General features: G+C 38.7%; 1 protein-coding gene across 1 annotated transcript; it reads left to right on the top strand.

The window, feature by feature from the left end:
- The first annotated feature begins 61 nt into the window (after positions 1 to 61).
- Positions 62 to 17,291, top strand: LOC117988670 (rac GTPase-activating protein 1-like). The gene is made up of 14 exons (XM_034975834.2): positions 62 to 341; positions 1,182 to 1,384; positions 3,130 to 3,277; positions 4,414 to 4,577; positions 4,723 to 4,824; positions 5,760 to 5,871; positions 6,074 to 6,233; positions 6,815 to 6,929; positions 7,458 to 7,610; positions 7,996 to 8,246; positions 8,865 to 8,994; positions 10,087 to 10,220; positions 11,499 to 13,603; positions 15,381 to 17,291. The coding sequence occupies exons 1-13, from the start codon at positions 230 to 232 to the stop codon at positions 11,530 to 11,532; spliced, it is 1,818 nt and encodes a 605-aa protein (XP_034831725.1). The 5' UTR covers positions 62 to 229; the 3' UTR covers positions 11,533 to 13,603; positions 15,381 to 17,291.
- Positions 17,292 to 17,867: the final 576 nt, after the last annotated feature.

Below are 17,867 nucleotides of genomic sequence, written 5' to 3' on the forward strand. Positions count from 1 at the left end.
TGTCGACGCGCTGGCAGCGACCAAACGTTTGTCATTTGCGAAATATGTCATTTCATTTTTGACGGGCGTGTTTTCGCAAGTGATCGTTATTTAAATTTTCTACTTCAACAAATCGTTAAATAGATTTTAACTAAATTCAGTGTTTAAACACAAGTGAAATGTGATTTTTGCTGATTAAACTAAGGTTTTCTTTTAATACACTTCGCCTGAACTCAAATCTTTGTTAAAAATGAGTACCGAAAATTCTGATTCAGGCGAAGCCCTAGTGCTCTCGATGGTGGCCCAATTTGATGATATAAATCGTTTAAATAATGTTTTAAACGATGGAGCATCTGAAGAATGTGAGTAAAACCTAAATTACCTACTTATTCTTTGTTGGCGGTGAGATTGGCGGTAAATGTGAATGACTCCTACTTTTTGTTTACCTACCTCTTTCTTTTCAATGATTTTGATGTGATGCGCATTATTTGCCTACCTGAGTTAGTTATCTACGTACTCCAAACGTTATAATGGGCCTTATTTTAACATATTGTTGTGAAAAATATTGACAAATTCAATCTGTGCAAATTACTCCAATCAGGTGTCCTATGACATAGCATTGACTGCATCAACATTTTCTTATACAATGTGTGGTATTTGTTAATTTATTTGTGACTAGATTATGCTTGCGACTTTGTCCGCGTGGACTACACAAATTACAAACCCCTATTTCACCCCCTTAGGGATTGAATTTTCAAAACTCCTTTCTTAGCGGATGCCTACGTTATAATAGCTATCAGCATGCCAAATTTCAGCCTGATCCGTCCAGTAGTTTGAGCTGTGCGTTAATAGATCAGTCGGTCAGTCAGTCAGTCAGTCACTTGTTCCTTTTATATATTTAGACTTGATCACTCAGACTCAAAGCATAGCTAGCGTAGGAGAACTAGAGTAACCAACATAGCTTAACGGGTTGCGAAGCTGAAGTGGCAATGGGCAGGCCACATAATTCGGAAAACCGCTGGAATGGCGACTTCGCACCTATTGGTTGATGATGATAATGCTGGTTTGTTAACCACTCTTCTGAAACTATCAATATGAGTATTTTGCGTGATAAGTTCTGCCCATTAGTGAATCAGAGGATCCTTCTCCATAATGCAATGTATGGAATATTATGTATAAACAATTTTGTTAATATCCAACAGGTTTCCTAGCATTCCTCAAGCAAATGGAATGGGTGCGTACCCAGTGGGCAGCAGCGGAGGCGGAGAATGTTCGCCTCCAGGGAGAATTGGACGAAGCTCTGAGGACTTTGTCCAAATGGGAGAACAAATTTGCCCATGTCCGCAAACTGCTGGATGGAGAGAAGAGAGAAAGGAATATTGTGTTAAAGAAGTATAATGATTTGGTAAGTTTCATTTGATTTTAGAGTTCCGTACCTCAAAAGGAAAAATGGAACCCTTATAGGATCACTTTGTTGTCTGTCTGTCTGTCTGTCTGTCTGTCTGTCTGTCTGTCTGTCTGTCTGTCTGTCTGTCTGTCGGTCGGTCTGTCAAGAAATCTACAGGGTACCTCTCTACCTCTAGAATCATGAAATTTGACAGGTAGGTGGGTCTTATAGCAGACATTCGGGGAAAAATCTGAAAACCGTGAATTTGTGGTTACATCACACAAAACAAAAATTGTGGTCATGAACTTATAATTAGTATTTTCAGTTTTCGAAGTTAGATAACTATATCAAGTGGGGTATCATAATATGAAACGTATTCACCTGTGCATTCTAAAACATGGTTTTTGAATTATCGTGCAAAATGTCGAAAAAATACGACTGTAGTACGGAACCCTCGTTGCGCGAGCCTGACTCGCACTTTTTCGGTTTTTTTTATGAGCCTGATTCACTAGCTGATGCTGAAGTTTTTGAATATCTTGTGGACACTTATTGGTGTCTAGGATAAACAGTAGCCTATGTCAATCTCCGGCTTTTTAACTATACCTTTCAAAAGTCACGTCAATCTGTGGCCCTGTTGCAGTGTGATTGAAGAAGAAACCAATATGCTTACCAACAAACAAACACTTTCACATTTACAATAATATGGTTAGTAATATAACAGCTGTACTCAGAGTCGCTTAATCGTTACTTAAGATTGAGTTAAACGAGACAGAGCCTATCTCTTATAAATCTGTCTCATTTTAACTCAATCTTAAATAAAGATTAGCAACTCTGATTGCGGCTGTAAATCCCGCAAATTGCTAATGCGCGTGGCCGCCATTTTATTGACGTCAGCATTAGACTGAAGTTTAGAGCAACCAGTACAATTTTTTTTTGCTGATGGTCTATTTTTATTTCGGCTGACGTCAAAATGACGTCATTTCGATGTTAATGAAACATGGTTCCAGCGCAATAGCAATTTGCGGGACTTATATACGTAGTGATTCACAACCCATTTTTAACCGACTTCAAAAAAAGGAGGAGGTTCTCAATTCGTCGGAATTTTTTTTTTTTTTTTTTTTTTTTTTTTTTTATTTTTTATGTATGTTCCCCGATTACGCGAAAACGCCTGGACCGATTTTGAAAATTCTTTTTTTGTTTGAAAGGGTATACTTCAAAGTTGGTCCCATTTCAATTTGGTGAAGATCTGATGAACATCTTCGAAGATAGATACTGGAACTCCTCAACGGATAAGAGTAAATTGCTCGCGATCAGTGTAATAGCTTAGTAAACAGTAGATTTTTAACCAGTCATAGCATAATTCCATGGAGCCACTAAAAATTGTGAAATAAAAAATTTTTACAAAAAAAATAAAAACCGACTTCGTTACACAAACACTAAAAATTGAAAAATAATTTAATTTATTACCGAATATATTATGTATACAAGAGTTAATATAGTTGCATAATAATATTTTTTGGGGTCGGTGCCAATGAGGTGCCATTGTGGAGTCCCATAAAAATATGAAGTCTAGACGATTCGCGCAGCTAAAGCTGATTGGCACCGGCACCAAAAAGTATTATAATGGAACTATATTAACTCTTGTATACATAATATATTCGGTAATAAATTAAATTATTTTTCAATTTTTAGTGTTTGTGTAACGAAGTCGGTTTTTATTTTTTTTGTAAAAATTTTTACAAATCTTATTGAACTTTCCACAGAGTAAGCTATTAGACATGGCAAGGGATTTGCTCTTCAATGACAACCGAGCCAAACTCAACAATGAAACACTACAGAAGCTTGCGTTTCTCAATGGCACAGCGCAGCATGATGCCAAAATAACAGGAGCCCCAGAGCTTAATTCTACTGGTAAGATTCCATTTTTATTAATACACTAGCTGACGCCCGCGACTTCGTCCATGTGGATTTAGGTTTTTAACAATCCCGTGGGAACTCTTTGGTTTTCTTGAATAAAAAGTAGCCTATGTCTTTGACAATACCCAATTAAAAATCACGTCAATCCGATACTCCGTTGCGACGTGATTGAAGGACAAACCAATAAGCAAACACACTTTCACATTTATAATAAGGGAACTGATTATTATATTTAAGATATTTGCATGCCACCTTGGCGTGGTACAGCTAGACCAATGTATTGTTATGTGTTTATACCTGTTTGTATACCTGTATCAGCAAATAAATAAAATTGAATTGAATTGAATTCTTATGTGCTTCTCCATACAAATGTATATGCCTAATATTATATTCTTTGCTGTTCTAGATCTATAACTTAGCCATATACATATAGATTTATCTCTCAATACAATACGATATGATATTTGCCTAGGTCAAAAATACATTATTTCTGTGATTATTTAATTTAATTTATTAAATAGAGGGGTCAATCCACACCCTTTGTTAGTTTTATGTGTAATAACCATTTTAAATTATCGATTAAACTAAAAAGGTAACGTCACATGCTAGTATGTCATAGAAGCTTGCATACTAAGCGCATGTTTTGACGTTTGATAAAAAGATACTGATTTGACTAGTTGTGTAGTGTAGTAGCTCGCTTCGGCGGTGTCCTAGTGTCAGCCACTCATCCTTAAGATCTCTAAGAGATCAATATAGCATTACACCATCACCCTATACATTACACAAACTGTAAATAGTTTGTGTAATGTATAGGTTTATAGTGGAACACACCACTATAAAATATGCTTGCATGCGCCGTGCTATTTCATGAGGGGAACGCACCTCTCCTAAACGTATGATTGCATACATTGCGCCGTGCATTGAATGATGACGCGTAATGGCACGTCTAAATCTATTGCTACCCCTTTCATAATGTTGCTTGCGGAAAAGGATAGCACTAGATTTAGACCTGTTAATTTAGTTAAATAATTTCGAGGTTGTGTATAAGAGAATCGGCTGCATTACTTGTAAGTAATACAAGAAGTAGGTAAGAAATGTAACTTTGGTTTAACACAATATTTTATCCACAGGGACTCTGTTATCTGAGATGTCGTATTCTCGTTCAGAAGACGATCTGGATATATCGCTAGCATCAACACGAAGGTCTTGGGTGCAGCGCGGCCAGTGGAACACCAGAGAGAAACCCCCTTCCAGCAAGAAACGACGCTCTTCCACTAACTCTTCTGCTACTAAGGTATATACATTCTTTAGACACACATTGCATCCCATGCATTCCAGCTGCGAGCTGGAGAGCCCCTCCCCCCAACCTCCATCTCAACCCCTCGAATGGTGAATGGTGTAATACCTGTGGCCATTAACTTCGATTTGTGTTGCCGCAGACGGTGGAGCTGCAGGGCGGCAAGGTGCTGGCCACCGCCACCACCACGCTGACGCTGGAGCGCGCGCCCGCCGCGCACGACCTCAAGCCCCCGCAGAACTTCGTAAGTTCATTCCTACACTTTTTTTTCCTACACTTTTTTTTTAAAAGAAAGAATATTAGCCATGTTAAATGACTAATACCCCTTTCCACTCCAACTTAGCGTCAGGCTTGTGCTAGGAGTAGATACGACAATAGTGCAACGGGCGGGATTTGAACCGTCAACCTTTCGGTTTTCAGTCCACTCCTTTACCGGTTGAGCTATTGAGGCTTTAATTTACAGAGGTTTTATACCATTGACTTATATGTATACTATGTATACTAGCTGATGCCCCCGACTTCGTATGGATTAGGTTTCTAAAATCCCGTGGAAACTGTTTAATTTTTCGGGATAAAATGTAGCCTATGTCACTTTCCGGCCTTTGACTATACCCATGCAAAAAATCACGTCAATCCGTTGCTCTGTTGCGACGTGATTGAAGGACAAACCAACAAACAAACACAATTTTGCATTTATAATAGGGGTAGTGATTGTTATATGTATAACGGTACATGCTGTATTCACCGTTATAACCACAGATATAACTACAAATATGCAACTAGCCCTCTCGCTCAAACAAAGGTACTCGTGGAATGTTATTCCTTCTATTTTACGTTCTCTTCGGAAATTGTAGCTTCTATACTGCAACCCACCATTGTACAATAACTTCAAAAACAACGAAACCAATCAATTATTTCTTTTAAATACTTGAGTTAACATAACCTCACTTCATGTTGTACAAAATACATTTTGACAAACAAAAAAGTGGCCATGGTGATAAGAACAAGAAATAATCATTTCGTCACGTTCAATAAGACTTAAGTGCATTTAGCTATCTCGCTCTAATCTTACGGTTAGAGCGAGATAGCTAAATAGGGTCACAGTTGGGCTACTTCTACAGGTATTTGTTCTGAGGTTATAACTAACTGACTACACACTAACAGTAGTAGCTGTTTCAGCAACCGATATCAGAGAGCAGCGATGAGGGTCCACCGGCGCGCAAGGCCGCGACGCGTAACTCTCCGCGCGCCCAGCCAGCTCCCGCAGTGCCTTCCGCACCGCCCATCACTGGTATGTATATTCCTACAAAATGACTTCTCACGCGCCATTTTAACTCTATGGGTCAACTGTCATATCAGTAATCATCAGTACTATCACCTGTCTTCGTTTTTGCCAGCGTTCTGGTTACACCCTGTATAATCAACAATTATTGAATGGCACGGGATATGCGCATTAGACAATGCTAGGTATTTATTTGGGTACTTTTGTTCAGAATCGGAAAGTGCCTCGGACACACCCCGCATGCCGCCGCAAAGGACCCCGTCGGTGGTGTCCGCAGCTTACGGCGGCTCGCCGAGAGTGCGGCCGCGCCAGCACAACTTCGTCGCCAAGAACTTCTACAAGCGGGAGACGTGCGGTCCGTGCGGGAAGACGTGAGTTTGGACAGTTATTATCCAAGTTCCAACTTTACCTTGACTTGACCCGCTTAACCTGACCTAACCTTATTAAATACTAGCTTATGCTCGCGACTTTGCCCGCGTGGAATACATAAATTTTAAACCCCTATTTCACCCTATTAGGGGTTGAATTTTGAAAAATTCATTCTTAGCGGATGCCTACGTCATAATAACTATCTGCATGCCAAATTTCAGCCAGATCCGTCCAGTAGTTTGAGCTGTGCATTGATAGATCAGTCAGTCACCTTTTCCTTTTATATATTTAAAGAAGACTCTTTTGACATAAGTTAAAGTTTTTTTTATTACGATAATCCACATAAGATAGTTAGTATTATAAATGCAAAAGTGTGTCTGTCTGCTAGCTTTTCATGACCCACCCGTTCAACCGATTTTTACAAAATTTGGTACAGAGATTTCTTGTATTCCGGGGAAGGGCATAGACTACTTTTATCCCGGAAAATCAAAGAGTTTAATTGGGATTTGTAAAAAACCTAAATATACGCTTACGAAGTCGCGGGCATTATCCAGTATTTAATCGTAAGAATTGTGTATTGCAGTATAAACTTTGCGAAAGTGGGTGTAAAGTGCGAACACTGCCGTGCGCAGGCTCACCCAGAGTGCCGCGCCCTGCTGCCGCTGCCCTGCGTGCCGCCCGGGAAACTGAGCGCCAAGGTAACCCACTGGGTGCAATTGAGTATTTAACTCCATTTTAATTATTACTTTATTATAAACTAGGATAAAAATAATGTCGTAAACTGAAAAAAACTAATTGATAAAGTAATTGATTAATTTTTTCATCCACTGGCAGAAATATTTATTTGTATCACAAGGAACCAAAATGATATTTTGTCTCCCCCCCATTTGCTATCTCGACTTACCGCGATCTTCCCTCATGCCTCCTGGTAAAATAAATATAACATTTAAAGTAGTTCCACTCGGTGAAATACATGTATTTAACCACACAGAGTGAAACTTGTTCATGTAACTCAGTACTGGGTGAAAACTTTCTCCCTACTGGGTGTTCATGCTGTCTGGGTGTTGATTTCAAGTCATTCCTCTGTGTGAATTACATCTATACACCCATTTTGAAATATCAACTCTTGACGAAACTTGGAGTATATAATAGTATTTCTGGACTCTAACGTGTTCTAGTGAAATCATTTTCAAATATTGGCTCAAATATCTCCGTTTATATTGTAGCAAGAGGGTTGCATAGCGGACTTCGCGCCAACCACTCCGCCAATGGTGCCAGCCTTGCTCGTACACTGCATCAACGAAGTGGAGAAACGTGGCTTGTCGGAAAAGGGCATCTACCGCCTCTGCGCCGTTGATAAGGAAGTCAAACGACTCAAGGTAAACTTAGAGCTAGATAAGACTAGCTAGCCCGAAAATGTTTTCAAAAAACATTCGAAATCCAATTAGAAAACAGTTTCGTTTGTGATTGGTTGCCGACTCAAAATGGTTAGCGCGCACTGAGATTTTTTGTCTCTATCATTTGTATGGGATTACGTAACAGAGATCGCTATACTAACTTCTTTGCGCGGATGGAGTAGATATAGTTGCTAAAAACATTGACAGTCATTGTTTCAAAAACGATTCGAATCAGAGATAATGATTTTAAAATATTTTTTACAGAAGGTATTCTGAAATTACCTATATCTTTTTTTTTTTGATTTAAGTACTGCCTTTTGTGTTAGTAATTGGATTTCAGAAAGAAAACTTTTTTTTAATTCACTAGGAGCGTTTCCTCCGTGGCTGCGGCTCACCGCAGCTTTCAAACGAAGACATCCACGTGATCTGCGGCTGTATCAAGGACTTCTTGCGCTCTTTACGAGAACCGCTTATCACGCTTGCGCTGTGGGGCGACTTTATGCACGCGGCTACTCTGTGCGAGCCCTCTGACGCCACAGCCGCCATAGTACAGGCCGTCAGCGAACTGCCACAGCCTAACAGAGACACCCTGGCCTTCCTGCTGCTACATCTGCAGAAGTAAGTTTTACCAGTCTAAAGTATTTCATTCAGTGAAAATGTTGAGGGTCGTTTAGCGAAATACCTTGACTTGATGCAGCGGATGCGTTGAACACGACTCTCAGTTTTGTAGTTAAACTCTTAAACACTGGAGAACCCACATGATGAGATTTGAACCGTATGCATACCTAAACACAGGCCTAAAAAAATATAGTCTTGCCGTCATAGTGCAGGCCGTCAGAGTTCCACAGCCTAACAGAGACACCCTGGCCTTCCTGCTGCTAGCATCTGCAGAAGTAAGTTTTACCAGTCTAAAGTATTTCATGCAGTCTTACTGTAAGAAGACTAAAATGTTGAGGGTGGTTTAGCGAAAGACCTTCACCTGACGCAGCGGACGCATCGAACACGACTCAGTTTTGTAGTTGAACTGTAGAGCACTGAATAATCCAAATCCACACATACCACTTGGTTACATGGGTATTTCAAACACATACCACCTAGTCTATTTATTTATAGAAAATAGTTTTGGGGAAAGGTCTTGAAACACAGGTTTTTTCCTAGTATATATAAATAAATACATCAAACTGTAGGTTCTTCTTTATCTGTTCTTTTTTATAAATGCATCTCTCTCGCTTACAGAGTAGCGGAAAGTCCTGAGTGCGAGATGGGTATAGACAACTTGGCGAAGATATTCGGGCCCACTGTGGTAGGCTTCGGCATGGCCAAGCAGGCGGCTGAGATGTACACCGCCACGGCCAAGATGTTCAATGTGAGTGTTAAGTGGCGTCACCGATAGTATTGCAGGGCACCGACAACTTGGCGAAGATATTCGGGCCCACTGTGGTAGGCTTCGGCATGGCCAAGCAGGCGACTGAGATGTACACCGCCACGGCCAAGATGTTCAATGTGAGTGTTACGTGGCGTCACCGATAGTATTGCAGGGCACCGACAACTTGGCGAAGATATTCGGGCCCACTGTGGTAGGCCTCGGCATGGCCAAGCAGGCGGCTGAGATGTACACCGCCACGGCTAAGATGTTCAATGTGAGTGTTAAGTGGCGTCACCGATAGTATTGCAGGGCACAGACAACTTGGCGAAGATATTCGGGCCCACTGTGGTAGGCTTCGGCATGGCCAAGCAGGCGGCTGAGATGTACACCGCCACGGCCAAGATGTTCAATGTGAGTGTTAAGTGGCGTCACCGATAGTATTGCAGGGCACCGACAACTTGGCGAAGATATTCGGGCCCACTGTGGTAGGCTTCGGCATGGCCAAGCAGGCGGCTGAGATGTACACCGCCACGGCTAAGATGTTCAATGTGAGTGTTAAGTGGCGTCACCGATAGTATTGCAGGGCACAGACAACTTGGCGAAGATATTCGGGCCCACTGTGGTAGGCTTCGGCATGGCCAAGCAGGCGGCTGAGATGTACACCGCCACGGCCAAGATGTTCAATGTGAGTGTTAAGTGGCGTCACCGATAGTATTGCAGGGCACCGACAACTTGGCGAAGATATTCGGGCCCACTGTGGTAGGCTTCGGCATGGCCAAGCAGGCGGCTGAGATGTACACCGCCACGGCCAAGAATGTTCAATGTGAGTGTTAGTAGAGGCGCTACCGACAGTTTTGCAGGGCACAGACAACGTGGCGAAGATATTCGGCCCCATTCGGACAAAATTCTAGCGTTGAAACACTTAAAAAATGCACATGTATTAAATTGACGTAGTCCCCCTAACTTTTCGGAGTTATATAAGCGTTTTAAGTGCTTATTTCTCATTCTGAGAGGAGTTCCGTTCTCAATAGGTGGCGGAGATGGATTGATCATGATATAAAGAGGGTAGTAATGAGGGGTTCCGGTTTGCAGGTGATGCAGCTCTTGCTGCGCTTGCAGAGCGATTACTGGTCGCAGTGGGCGTGCCCCGCCGACCCCGCGTCTCCGCGCTCGCCCCCCACCGTGCAGCGACCCAGGGGGTTCTTCTTCTCGCCCGCTGACACACCGTGAGTACTCAGACATGAAGATAGGTTCAATCTATCTGTCATTGGCGTCGAATCTGATGTTTTCTCTAAACTAAATTTAGAGTATCTGCATCTTTTTCTTTTTAATATTTCTAATAAATAAATAGAGTATAAAGAGTAAAGTTTAGTATTGTTTTGTGTTAATCTAAATATATAAAAGGAAAAGTGACTGGCTGACTGACTGACTGACTGACTGACTGATCTATCAACGCACAGCTTATACTACTGGTCGGATCAGGCTGAAATTTGGCATGCAGATAGCTATTATGATGTAGGCATCCGTTAAGAAAGGGTTGAAATTCGATCCCCAAAGGGGTAAAACGGGGGTTGAAATTTATTTAGTCCACGTGGACGAAGTCGCGGGAATAAGCTAGTCTAAATAAAATGAAAAGCGTACTGACTGACTGACTGATCTATCAACGCGCACCCTAAACTAGTTCACGGATCGGGCTTAAATTTGTCGTGCAGATAGCTGTTATGACGTAGACATCCGCTAAGGGCTTAAAGTTTGTGTACTCGGACGAAGTCGCGAGCATAAGTTCGTTTGTTGACGATAATTGTTCAAGATGTCGGAAGAAATCAAGCCGATTGAGAGTTTTCATCGAAAATGTTGTCTTATTCTTTTGAAATATAACAAAACTAGTTGATCCCCGCGACTTCATACGCGTGGATTTAGGTTTTTAAAAATCCTGTCGGAAGTCTTAAATTTTCCGGGATAAAAAGTATGCCTATGTCCTTCCCCGGGTTGCAAGCTACCTCTGTACCAAATTTCGTCAAAATCGGTTGAACGGTTGAGCCGTGAAAAGCTAGCAGACAGACAGACAGACAGACACACTTTCGCACTTATTAGTATGGATGGATAACACCACGACACCACATTAGTATCTTCATTGCACACGTGCAAAGCCGGGGCAGGTCGCTATACTCTATCCACGGAAAGAAGTTAGTATAGCGCTCTCTCTTTCAAGTAATCGCATACAAATGACAGAGACAAAAATCTCAGTATGTGTTAACCATTTTGAGCCACCAACCAATCACAAACACGTTTCGTTTGTAATTGGTTGGTGACTCAAAATGGTTAGCACCCACAGAGATTTTAGTCTATCATTTGTATGGAATTGCATAACAGAGAGAGTGCTATAGGTAGGATAGGTAGGTTATTAGTAGTTAGTAGGTTATTAATTAGCGTAATTATTCCATATTATAGTCTTTGTTACTTGAAATAAATTATTATATTATTGTTATGTTATTTTATTACAGGACTACAAGGAAAAAGCGCAACTATTTCCAGTGAACCAAAAATGTAAATCGAACGTGATTTCTATCAAGAGGATTATTATTTAAGTTTGTTCATAAGAGAACCTTTATGTTAACCATTAATAAAATTTTTCCCTTTATTTATAATGATATGTTTGAAATAATATAATTAGCTTACTAACATTTAGTTTGTGTTACTAATAAAATATTCTGTGGGTATCTAAATATAATTAATTAGATTATTATTTTTGTACTTTAATGCGTATACCCTATCCGCGCAAAAGAAGTTTGTATAGCGCTCTTTCTGTTACATACAAATAATAGAGACTAAAACCTTAGTGGGCATTAACTATTTTGAGACACCAACCAATCACAAACATGTTTTCGAAAACATTCAAAATTCAATTCGAGAATGTTTTGAGAAAACAATTCTATTAGAAAACATCGTTTATGATTGGTTGGTGTTTCAAAATAGTTGATGCCCACTAAGATTGCGCGAATACTTAACCATAGTTTTAATAACTATGATTAACGTAATCAGCACAATTGCTTCTACTTATATCAATAAAGTTAGCTTTTAGAATTTAGCTCTTAATTTAAAATGTACTTAATTTAGTCGTATTTTGTAAAATAAAGCTAAATACTGTGTTGTTGCGTATCGAAACGCAATCTCGACGATGTTCTAAAAAACCGGCCAAGTGCGAGTCAGGTTCGCGCAATGGGGGTTCCGTACTACGGTCGTATTTTTTCGACATTTTGCACGATAATTCAAAAACTATGATGCATAAAAATAAATAAAAATCTGTTTTAGAATGTACAGGTGAAGGCCTTTCATAACCCCCCCACTTGATATATAGTCACTCACTTCGAAAGTTGAAAATACTAATTATTAGTTTATGACCACTATTTAATTTTTTTTGTGTGATCTAACCCTAAATTCGCGGTTTTTAGATTTTTCCCCAAATGTCAGCTATAAGATCTACCCACCTGCCAAATTTCATGATTCTAGGTCGGACGGAACGGACGGTCAAGGAAGTACCCTGTAGGTTTCTTGACAGACAGACAGACAACAAAGTGATCCTATAAGGGTTCCGTTTTTCCTTTTGATGTACGGAACCCTAAAAATCAGCCAAGTGCGAGTCAGACCCGCACACGAAGGGTTCCGTACCATGTCCCGCAAATTGCTAATGCGCGTGGCCGCCATTTTAGTGACGTCATTACTAGACTGAAGTCTCGAGCTGAAGGTATATTTTTCTTTCGGCTGACGTCAAAATGACGTCATTTCGATGTTAATGAGACATGTTTCCAGCGCAATAGCAATTTGCGGGACTTATACAAGTTATAACACTTTTTTTCATGGCGGCCATCTTGAATTTTTTATTATTGTTGTTATAGCGGCAATAGAAATACACATTCTGTGAAAATATCAACTCTCGCGAGATGCCCACTGACAGACGGACGGACTGACAGCGGAAGCTTAGTTATAGGGTACGGAACCTTAAAAATCAGTGACGACATTCTTTACCGGCTTTACTCACGTGTTTAGTCGACGTCAGCCCGACTAGTTTCGAAACCTTCCGGGGTCCTTTTTCACAGGGACTCAATTCGCGCACGCGTCGCGGTTGAGACTGCGAAAGATTTTGAAACTAGTCGGGCTAACGTCGACTAAACACGTGAGTAAACCCGGCTTTACTCACCGGCTTTACTCACGAGTAAAGCTGGGTGTGAGACATGTATAATGGAAATCACTCACGATAGTTTAAACTATAAATTTCTTGTATCATGTTTTTTTTAGTTCTTAGATTTATAATTATAAGTTATGGGTAAATATTTTGTTTATAGAATTAATTTTATAATAAACAATTTTCCGTTAAGCGACGTCACGCCACCGCCTAAGTTCGTAACATTTAATTTTGTTGTAAATAATATTTGATACCCACCTTATTCATATAGACATACCTCGATGATCATGCAAATTCCGCTATGTGGATATTGGAGAATTACGTTTTCCGGAGAAACTATTAAAGAATTATGGGCATTTTTTTCATGAACCCTGGGCCCACTTTGCTTAACAGTGATGAGACGTGTACAGGTGGTGTGTCCAGTCAGTGGCGGTCACAAGGTTTGAAGCTAGGGTAGGCATTAAAAAAATAAAAAAAAATTAAACATTCTACACCAAATACCAAAATTTCAGGATTGTAACTCATTTCGTCTAGGAGCTAGGGACCCATGACAGACGGATAGAAAGACAGCAGAGTGACATTAATAAACCCTAAAAAGCGGCCAAGTGCGAGTCAGGCTCGCGCAATAAGGGTTCCGTACTGCAGTCACAATTTTTCGACATTTTGCACGATAATTCAAAAACTATGATGCATAAAAATTAATAAAAATCTGTTTGAGAATGCACAGGTGAAGCCCTTTTATATGATACCCCACTTGATATAGTTATCTTACTTTGATAATTGAAAATACTAATTATTTAGTTTATGGCCACAATTTAATTTTTTTTGTGTGATGTAACCACAAATTCACGTTTTTCAGATTTTTCCCCTAATACCAGCTATAAGACCCACCTACCTACCAAATTTCATGATTCTAGGTCAACGGGAAGTACCCTGTAGGTTTCTTGACAGACAAACAGACAACAAAGTGATCCTATAAGGGTTACGTTTTTTCTTTTAAGGTACGGAACCCTAAAAATGAGGTAGTTAAATTAATAGGTAAATATAGGTACAAGTCCTTAAGTAAACACAATAGTTCATTTTAAAAAAGAAAATCAGATTGTTAATTATAAGGAGTAGTTAGTTGTTTAGGTAGGCTACACTAATTTATGGAATTCTAATTAAATCGACTCGGTAAATCTACGTCAGAATATTTTGATTATTGTGGTAACGATCGTGTATAGTATATAAAACAAACCCTAAATTGATTATATTTATCACTTACTTACCTAGATTCGAAAAAGTTCTGAACCGGAGATATAATAACCTCAACATTTCCAACGCTTGTTAAATTGATTAGCGAACAATACCAATTTAATCATTCTGTTATCACTAGGTACACTAATAAGATCTCACACACATAACCTGCAAGTAATATTCACTTTTTACAAAGAAAACTATTCTTGTTGTCGATCAAAACAAACAAACTTTCTTGAAAACAGCTCGAGTGCCAAACTGACAACAGAAAGCGCGCGCAGCGCAGCGCGCACTTCGCCGGAGACGGCGCGAAAATACAAAATCAAAAAACAAACTTTATAATTTCTTAGAATTTAAAACGTACTTAAATTTATGGAAAATAAAATAATATCAATAAATTAACAACATTGAAAAGGTAGAGAATCATAATAAATATAGTTTTTATAGCAATAGATAAAATACTCATTTGTTTACATAAACTTACGAATTTAAATCACGCGCGGTTTTCAAAACAATATGTCTGATACAAATTTCTCTCTTGTGATTGGACAGAAGTACTGCTTATTTGGGCCCGTTAACGACGGGTCATTTGACGCACACATTAACAGATTTCGAGGTGAATTGTGTCACACATATAAACGTTTTCTTGTAAGCCGTAAGCATTTCGGTCCTCAGCTTTTTCGTCCGATGTCGACCGCGCAATCACAATCGCGACCGCTCGTGATCGTTTTGAACGGGCGTGCGCGAGTTTTTGAAGAAGAGGTGTGTGTAATATTAATATTATTATTTAATAATAATTATTTTATGTATTATTTTTTAAATAATGTTATACTAACAATATTATTTAACATGAATTATGTAAGTTTTTTTTTTGTAAAGTCTTTCATATAAGTTTGAACATGTCTAATGGTAGGGTAAGCAGTGCTTTTATGCCTCTATGACCTGCACGCCACTGTGTGTCCTGTAGACGTAGGAAATCAAAGGAAGTGAACACTAATCAAAAATCAGCCCAATTCAAATTACAATTTGGAAGCTACAATCGGGTACGGTGGTCTTAGGGCAACTGCCGGGTCGCGCCTCAAATTGCTGACTTGTCAGTGCCCGCTACAACACCCATGTTATATGAAAGCTCTAAAGATGTACTTCATCTATATATATAAAATTCAAAGTCCTGACTGACTGACTGATATAGATATCAACGCACAGCCTAAACCGCTGGTCCTAAAGACATGAAATTTGGAGGGTCTATTCTTTGTGAAGAGTATGTATCCACTAAGAAAGGATTATTCGAAATTCCACCCCTAAGTGGGTTAAATGGGGGATGAAAGTCGGTCATTTTTCAAGTTATTTGCATGAAAATTGGTATTTGGGTTCTCGGTGAAAATGAAAAAATACGTGTTTCAGGATTTTTGGAAAATTTTCCCATAAGGGTGGTAAAATAGGGGATGTAAGTTTGTATGGGAAAGTTTTAATTATTGATATTATTAACTTGAAATTTGGAATGTAGGTTTTTTCTTGAGGTTAGGTGTCAGCTAAGCTTTAGTTTTAAGTTTGCGTAATAATTATCACCACTATATCTTAGAAATCCAACATCTGACCATCATTTGACTTTGACTTTTGACTTTGAAACGACTAATCTCCCCCTAAAGGGATGAAATGGGGGTTGGAAGGTTATATGTGTTATTCGGTGCTGTTCAGGGTGCGCGTCCTGATGTTATAATGTTTTTTTCTGAAAAAAAAAATGCCATTTGTTTCCTGTAGGCCACGCGGGCGAAGCCGCTAGCAGAAGCTAGTTTCATTATATGGTAGCTAAGTTCAAATCCAGCATAGAAATGATGTTTTAGTAGGTACGTTTAAAATTAGTGAATTGTTGTAAATAAGTACCTAAACACAATTTTTGCGCTGGATTTGAACTTGGCTGCCACCTCTGTGGCTGCCACATAATAAAATGAAGTATGCCCCAAGAGCTTTCAAATGATATAAGAGTAGGTCTCATCACTGCTGGTGCTGGACAATATTGAAAAATTGGCCCTAAAAGTCATTTTGGATAAAGCAGTTGTTGTAATTTTTAACATGTATAATTAAGTTTCCTTAGAATAGGTAATAGTATAACTACATATAATGACTCCATGTATTTCTTAATTAGCTCTATTATTTTCTCCTATAAAATATTGTTTATAAACCTTCAGTCACTCTACAGGTGTTACCAGAACGCTAGCAAAAACTTAGCGTTATTTGGTGCCGATTCTCTAGGCGTTTTTCTAATTTTAAAATGTCTAATATTGGACTTAGAGAGATGTGTTATTCTGAAAACACACTTAAATGACAGGTCTAACCTAAACTTGAATTTGACAGCACTAAACTATTTAATATACTACCTAAATGCAATCCAATACCAATAACCATTTGCCACATTTTGTAGTTTTAGTAATTTAGTATTTTTCAAACCCGCAATGTATAGCGTGCAAAACTCGGGTCAATGCCCCGCCTACCACGCGGCATTTGACTCCGAGTGACATACTTACGTAACATTCGTCGACCTCTGCCGTCAGTCAGATGTTTTGTTTGCAATATATCGTAAACTTTTACAAAATTATAGGATTTTTTTTTTTTCGCGTTTTTTTTGTGTTATCACATCAGTAATCATCAGTACTATCACCTGTCTTCGTTTTTGTCAGCGTTCTGGTTACACCCTGTATAATATAGTGTGTAACATATTAATCACAAATTCCTAGTCATTGACTAGCTTCAAAAACGTGTTAATAAAATTATCATTATTATAGTTGTGTAGTTTCGTTTTTCTTTTTTACACTCCAAAGTACATTGACTTTTGTATTCTTTAGTTGTAGACTTGTCAAATAAAATTAAATCATGTAAAACGCAATGTTTTTTTATTTTAGCTAGAACTTATTAAACACCTTAACAAACCGCCTAACCCTTGATTATTATGGTATAAGTCCCGCAAGTATTGTGAAAAACTAAGCGCTAAGACTAGGGCCAATTGGGGAAGTAAAAGGGGGCTTATGATTTTCGCTGTTAGGTAATAAGTATTGTATTTCCTCGGTATTCCTGGAGTTAAATTTTGATGAAAATAAAAGACTTAATTAAATGAAAATTCTTTTATTTACTGACGAACTACTTAATAATAAACATAACATTCCAATTATTATTGAGCAAATTAAAATTTCAAATCACGAGAAATAAATAGTCTACAGTAGTTTAAACATAAGTAGGTAAATCATAAAAATCTATAAATAAGTTTTAGTAAATACTTAAACTACAAAGGAGCTCTATATAAGCTATAATAATATATTTGTATCAAAATACAAAATATCTTAATTTGGTTATTGTTATAAAACTACTCATAACATCACTAAATTGGGTATTTTCCTACTTTTGAATTTGATAAATATTATTACTTTATTATAGACTAGGATAAAAATAATGACGTACG

Source organism: Maniola hyperantus, chromosome 15 (assembly GCF_902806685.2).
Source record: "Maniola hyperantus chromosome 15, iAphHyp1.2, whole genome shotgun sequence".
Taxonomy (NCBI): Eukaryota; Metazoa; Arthropoda; class Insecta; order Lepidoptera; family Nymphalidae; genus Maniola; species Maniola hyperantus.

What these genes read in the sequence shown, in the direction of transcription:
- LOC117988670 (XM_034975834.2), top strand. Translation starts at nt 230, where the DNA reads ATGAGTACCGAAAATTCTGATTCAGGCGAAGCCCTAGTGCTCTCGATG. An exon ending in CCCAGAGCTTAATTCTACTG is followed by an intron (nt 3,278 to 4,413) that starts GTAAGATTCCAT and finishes TTTTATCCACAG; the next exon opens with GGACTCTGTTATCTGAGATG. An exon ending in CCGGGAAACTGAGCGCCAAG is followed by an intron (nt 6,930 to 7,457) that starts GTAACCCACTGG and finishes TTTATATTGTAG; the next exon opens with CAAGAGGGTTGCATAGCGGA.